We start from the raw sequence: 6,791 nt of genomic DNA, 5'->3' as shown, positions 1-6,791 counted from the left end.
GTTAGATCTTCTGACTCGTGTACATGTGAGTGAGTGCATGTGCCTTCCAGAACTTCTGTATATCTGGTTATATCGTTTGATGTTAAGTTGGTGAAACTTTTTAAAGCCAATGAGCCTATAAAGTTGAGTAGGGTGAAGACACATGAAGAGAAATTTGCACCTTAAACAGATATAGATGTTCCAAAACTTTCTTATGTTCAAATGGGCTGTAGTTTTAAATTTTCAGAGTTGTATACAAAATTAAACTCCCTGGTAGAAACATCTACTGTGAATGTGGCCCACAAGTGTGGCACAGCAGAGGCAGCACGAGCCCTATGTGCAAGGGGAAGCAGCCCCTTAACATATATGTCGTTTATTAAAAATCCTACTATGTATATAATCCTAGAAGCCTACTATGTATATAATCCTACAAGATATCTAAAAGTCCTTCCATCCCTGTAATTTTATGAAGCTCCAGGAAATAATATTAGAAAATGCTGTGTTTTGAGCAGACAGAGGATTTACGTGCTGATTGGTTGTTATAATGTTTCACTCCATATAGATGTCAGTGCAGTGTAAGGATACCTGAACTGACTTTATCAGTGCGGAGTTGCTCTCTGCTTTGTAGCCACGTCTGTGTTTATTCAGGCTAATGAAATGGGATTTATTTGTGACCTCTGTTAGAATCCCCAGCATTTGCCACTGTCATGTGTTGGCTTTTGGACTATGAAGCTTTGATTCTTTTTTTTTTTCCCCTTCTGTTCTTTCCCTTGCTAATTTTCTATAACTTGGGATTTTGACAGTGTAGGCATTAGAGATAAGGAGTATATGTATGGAGCTGGATGTGAGAAAGGACTGCGGTCTACAGAAGCGAAAACCCCATATGGGAATTTGGCTATGAGAGCAGAAACAAGATGTGAACTCATAACCGCTTTTACACAGGAAAAGCATAGGGTTTGGTGTGTTTGGGCTACAGTCACTTCAGTGGAGGGCCTGCAACTTTGTAGAGTTTTTCAGTGCTTAAATGGTATCATAATGCTTTGACTAATCGAACATACTGAATGAAACAGCTTCAGAAATATCTAGCTAAGAAAGGCAAAACACAGAACATTCTGGTTATTGGGCTGGTTACTTTATATCGTGATTTGTTAAAGTGTGTGTGACCTAAGATTCCTGCTTAGTTTTCACTGAAGCTCTCAATGAACAAAATATTTTGGGCATAGACCTCATTCTCGGGTTGTGGAACTCTCACATTAGTTCCTGAGAGCAGTTAGCATGTTATGACTAGGTCTTGGGTTTTCTGAAGCCTGGCTTGAGCTGACTGGATGGTGTGGACCTTCAGAGCAGTGCTCTGTTCAAGGCCAGCTAGGTACTTTTAATGCTGAAAAAACAATCTCCTGTGTCCAGAAGTTGCCCTTGTGTGTTAACTTCAGTTTAGTGTGGCACTACTGAAGGTGCCTTCTGTCTGTTGTAGACTCCAGATATGCTTTATGGTGGTTCGGGATGAAAGAGGTCTTTTTCTTCGTCAAGACTGATTTGGGGCGAGTGGGCTGGTTCCTTCTTAGAAATTATTACACCCAATTTAAGCATAATCTTATGTTTGCTTAATCACGTGAGAGGATATAAAATTCTTTAGTGTTTTGCAAAGCTTCTTCCTTGAAATGAGCCATGATCTTGAAAATGGTGCTCATGTGCTAGTTCCCAAAGCTGTGGACTCCTACCGATGCAGGCAGCTTTCCTTCTGTTTCAGCAGACTGTGTAACCGGTTGTGCGCATTCTGTGATTACTGTGCGGTACAAGAGCATGATTCATGCATGCGTCTAAGCAAGCATTAGAGGGAAGCCCTCTGGCAGAACTTCCTTGAAAATTCTAGTGCAGTGTGTACGACTAAAGACACTCTTCAGCAGTTTGAAAGCCACAAGCTTTGGTATCCCATATATGTGGACACTTTTATGACGCTGTGTTTCAAGCACCCATACATGCAGTTTACTGCCTTTTAATAGAGCCTTTATGAAACATGTAAGTTCCAGAAAGTTGGAAGAATATCACAAGGATGTCATGTGTAGGGGAATAAGAAGTGCAAGGAAAAGATTGCTTCCTGGGGGAAGGGAAACTGCTGAACTTGCAGGGTGTAACACATCAAGAAGTTGGAGAACTCCCTCTTTGCTGAAATGGTGGTGTTTTCATGAGTGAGGGTATTTGTGAAGCTGAATTTTGACTCTGTGAGAACACTCTTCAATTACTAGATAAAAACTGGAGAAAGAGTCTCATTAAGTGTCTAAAATTTTTTTATGTGTTCAATATATACTATGGTGTGATAAGACGGCCAGATGTATGTAACTAGACTGACCAATAGCTATGATGGCACCCTAAACTGGCATCTTAAGTACTAAAAGTAAGAAGCATACCTCTGTTGGAAAACTGAAGCGCTGGTGTGTTAAGTATCTTGGGTCTGCAGATGATGAATAGGTTAAAAGTGAGTCTTGGGGTTAGCGCGTTCTTCACAGTCAGACTGGGTGAATTAAACTTCTTCACTGGCTAAAGGACTCATTAACAGCTTTTAATCACTTGGTCTCTGAGGTTCAGTTTCCCACCTGTGGGGGAAGAGGGTGAGACCTTTGCTACTTGATAGCATTGAGAACAGATACAGGTCTTGCTGTATCACCAGCCCCTTCTAGGTTTCTCCCTAATCCAGGGCATTCTTGTCAAGAGAGTTGTTAGTAAATCTTGCCTTTTAATAAATCTGGAAGTTAATGTCTCTCCCAAGTGGAAGTACCAAGTGTACCTGACATGTAATTAGGCTCTGTGCTATAGGTATGCTTAATTTTTTTCTGATGCTGGCTGGTTCAGTGATTCTTTGCATAGTCTTCCTTCAAAATTTGAGTCCAAAATGAAAATAAAATAGAGAAGTAGCTGGTAGCTTATCTGTCAAAGGTTCAAACTTCAATATATTTTCAGCTGAACTAACAACCTAGATGGCAGGAAGCTTGGACTATCATAGGAAAAGTAGCAGAAGCTCTAAACTGTCAAGCATTCTTCTCTTGTAATTGGTCACGTAAGTTACGCCTTGGGACAAGACTTGTGATGTTTTTAAAGAAGCCTGTAATCCCTGTTTTGAGCCAGACAACTTGTATTACATTGTTACAGCTCTAGAAAAATCCCTCATTGAGATTGATGTGAAGGAACAGTTTGGGTAGCTGAAAGAATCTTGAAGGAAAATTAAAGGTGTTATAAATATTAAATGGTAGGTGACTGTTACGCTGCTAAGGAACTCTTGACTTTTACAGATGATTTTCGATCCTACTATGAGCAAGAAGAAGAAGAAAAAGAAGAAGCCCTTTATGTTGGATGAGGAAGGAGGGGATACACAAGCGGAAGAGACTCAGCAATCGGAAACAAAAGAAGTTGAACCAGAGCCAACAGAAGACAAAGATGTTGAAGCAGACGAAGAAGACAGCAGGAAGAAAGGTAAAGTGAATCCACATAGATAAACTCTCAAAGATTACAGGTCCCATTACAAGAATTTGGTATCACAGTGTATAATACCAGGGCCCTAGTTCCGAGGTTTGTGAGAGCAATACTCTCCTGACTGTTTGGAGGGCGTATTTCCCTCCTGCTTGAAGTCACGTTCACAGACATCCAGCAAGCTACCAGTGGCTTATGTAAATTCCTCTTTCCTGACTCAGGCAGTGTCTTTTGTGTGAGGGAATGAAAAGACAATCCCTAAAATAGTTAGCATGAAGTTTTAAATCTTCCACATGCAGTTGTTGCAATAATTCCACCATTATGGCTGTCTTTCATATGAACAATTAAGCAATAAGCTGAATGACAGAAATACTCAGTTTTTGGACAATTGTGAATGTGATAAGTAGAGTGTTCATTGGACTCTTTCAGGAAATAAGCTTGCGATTGTATATATAACCTTGGTTTTTAAATTGAGGCCAATGTCATTTCAAGACGACCTGATTCAAGGAATGCTGTTAACTTAAATCCAGTTTGTTGATAAAATTGGCTCCTGCAGTAGACCAAAGAAACTACACCTTCCTCCTACGGTTCTCATTTTTTTCAAGCATCTCTGCTATAATGACAAACGTGGTTAGTTTCTCTTGGTCAGGAGAAAGAAAGGAAAATGCAGTTAGAAGATGCAGGAACTGTAAAACAGTACTGGGGTATTTGGGGGTACAGGGGAATGATCTCTTTAAAACCTGAAGGATATCTGTAGGGGCTACAGATCATTGCTTGTGTCTTACTGTAATGTTTTGAAAATTTGAATGTGAATTAGAAACCCTAATGTCTAAACTGTTTCTACAGTTATACTTCTGGTAATCCTTTGGTTTTTAGATGCAACAGATGACCTGGATGATTTGAACTTCTTCAATCAAAAGAAAAAGAAGAAAAAAACAAAAAAGATATTTGATATAGATGAAGCAGAAGAAGGTGTAAAGGTATATTTACATAACTAGAACATCTTATCTACGGCTGAAAACTTTCTTGCTTTAATTTCCTTGGGATTGGCAGTGTAGGAGTTGTTTTGAGTCTGTCATTGTGTCTTACTGCAGTTAATAATGAGACTTATGTTTCACTATGTCTTTCATTCATGGTAGCTTCTGCTGAATGTGTTGCTTCTGCAGGGCCTTTTGCCCAGAAGTGAAAAAATCTAACTGATCCTGCACAATGAGCAAGTAGTTCTGCAATCTATAGTAAGGGTCGACTAGCATCAAGGTTAATTGTCTTTTGGGGTATGAGAAGTAAATGGATGTCAGAAGCCGTGCACAGAATCGTCCTGTAAAGGCCAGCCCTTCAAATAAAGGGTTTATATCTGATAACAAATCTGGTTTCTTTTTCTCTGGTGTTTTCTTTAGAAATGATTGACTACTGTTCTGTGTTCCAGAAGGTGTATGAGAGATTTTTACTCTTCTCAAGTTTTATTCCAAGTTGAGTTTTTGTATTGCATGTCAGTGTAACTGGCAGGCCCAGAGAGCAAGAGGATGGAGAAATGTTACGTTATATGTAAACCTCTTCTTTACATTCTGCCTTTGGGGGAAGAAAATGTCTCTATGATCTGTCCCAGACAGGAGAAATGCTTGCTCTGTGTTCTCTACATGTGCAGAATTGTGATAACAGATTGGACTAGCTGCAGGTAGCACAGCTTTGCCTTATCTTATTGTCTGGCATGTTGGGTGTGTTTATTCACCTGTCCCATAAAGGATGATGCCTTTAGATAAATATAATGTGACCTTGTACTTGACCAGCCAGAAGTTAAATTAGAAGATAAAAATCTGGCCCTACTTCATGGTAGTAGTGCAGTGCTCCCTTCAACATATTTTAGTTCCATTCTTGTCTGTTATTTTTCAGGATTGTGGTGGATACTACTAATATTAATCTAGTGTAGTGTGCTACTGGTATTATTTCTAATTCTGTGCAATGGAGATCTGTATTTAATACTGTAAACTATAGTCTTACTATTCCTTTGCAGGAATTGAAAATTGAAGGAGATGTGCCAGAGGCAGTAGAACCTGAAGATGACCTTGATATCATGCTGGGCAATAAAAAGAAGAAAAAGAAAAATGTGAAGTTTCCAGATGAAGATGAGATAATGGAGAAGGATGAAGGTAAAAGTAAAATGTGAACGTAAAATGTAATCCATGTTGTAGGTGAATAAGTTCTGTTCAAGTGACTTTTTTGTTTCAAATTTAATTCTGTTACCTTTACCACTATATTATTTATCAGAAAAATATTCTGTAAAGGCACTGTCTAAATTTGCCATAAGTGCTGGTGTCCCTTGCAGGCAGACAAACAGAGAAGACTTGTGTCCCAAATATTAGTGGAATTTTCTTTGATGTACCTTTTAGAAATGGTGTAAGCATGAGGTAAACAATGTTTCGTTTCTTCTTAATGAATCCCAAACAACTTTCTTTACAGCTTTTGAGGATGAAGATAGCAAAAAAGATGATGGAATTTCTTTTAGCCTTCAGTCAGGACCTGCATGGGCAGGCTCAGAAAGGGACTACACATATGACGAGGTAATGTTCAAAAGACTTTTTAAAAAGATTTTCCATGTTGATGTGTATCAGTAGAGCAGGGCCTTATTTCTGCCTCATATGTCCTATTTCTGCCTTTGAAAGACTTGTAGTCAGGAGCTCATGAACAGAAAAATAACAAAGCACATCTTCTATCACAGTTAATTTTCATAGAGGGGAATATTAGTGATAGTTAAAACACCTCTGCAAATAGCCTGAGGTACTTGTAGATTATGAAGTAAACCATTGGGGAAACAGTTTTTGTGTTTTGCATTTATCAGAACACTTTTAAGTGTGTGTACAAAAGCATATGGGGAAATGCTAGTGGGCAAATACTGTCTAATATTTGTTGTGAACACTTTCAAGATCTATTAGAAGTGATGTACTTCATTGGAGACATGCAAGATACTCATGTTGGTGTGTATCCTTCTTTTTGCAGTTGCTCAACAGAGTATTTAACATCATGCGGGAAAAAAACCCAGATATGGTAGCTGGAGAAAAACGAAAATTTGTCATGAAGCCTCCACAGGTTGTAAGAGTAGGGACAAAGAAAACATCTTTTGTCAACTTCACAGATATCTGCAAATTGTAAGTTTGCTCTTTAGATTTCCCAGGAATAGCAGATAAATGCGCTTTGCTGTGCTGTTGGCTGTTGCATTGAATGTATGTTTTCTGGAAAAGACTATGGCAAAACAAAGTAAATTGTAAGCTATTTCCATCCTACTGCTCGTTTCCTCTACATTTCTCTGTGAGAAAACACTTATGAAGATAATTTATTGAGATAATTTAATA

At 38.7% G+C, this 6,791-nt stretch overlaps 1 protein-coding gene across 1 annotated transcript; it reads left to right on the top strand.

The window, feature by feature from the left end:
* Positions 1-3,266: 3,266 nt before the first annotated feature.
* EIF2S2 (eukaryotic translation initiation factor 2, subunit 2 beta, 38kDa) lies at positions 3,267-6,587 on the top strand (the record flags this gene model as incomplete). Its single annotated transcript, XM_010086313.1, has 5 exons — positions 3,267-3,447; positions 4,321-4,424; positions 5,456-5,591; positions 5,902-6,002; positions 6,439-6,587. Coding segments are annotated over exons 1-5 (671 nt in total), but the record flags the coding sequence as incomplete, so codon positions are not given.
* Between the last annotated feature and the right edge of the window lie 204 nt (positions 6,588-6,791).

Source organism: Pterocles gutturalis, unplaced genomic scaffold, assembly GCF_000699245.1.
Source record: "Pterocles gutturalis isolate BGI_N339 unplaced genomic scaffold, ASM69924v1 Scaffold53791, whole genome shotgun sequence".
In the NCBI taxonomy this organism is placed as follows: domain Eukaryota; kingdom Metazoa; phylum Chordata; class Aves; order Pterocliformes; family Pteroclidae; genus Pterocles; species Pterocles gutturalis.
The sequence above is the reverse complement of the archived record's forward strand: the minus strand, read 5'-3'. Positions and strand labels throughout refer to the sequence as shown.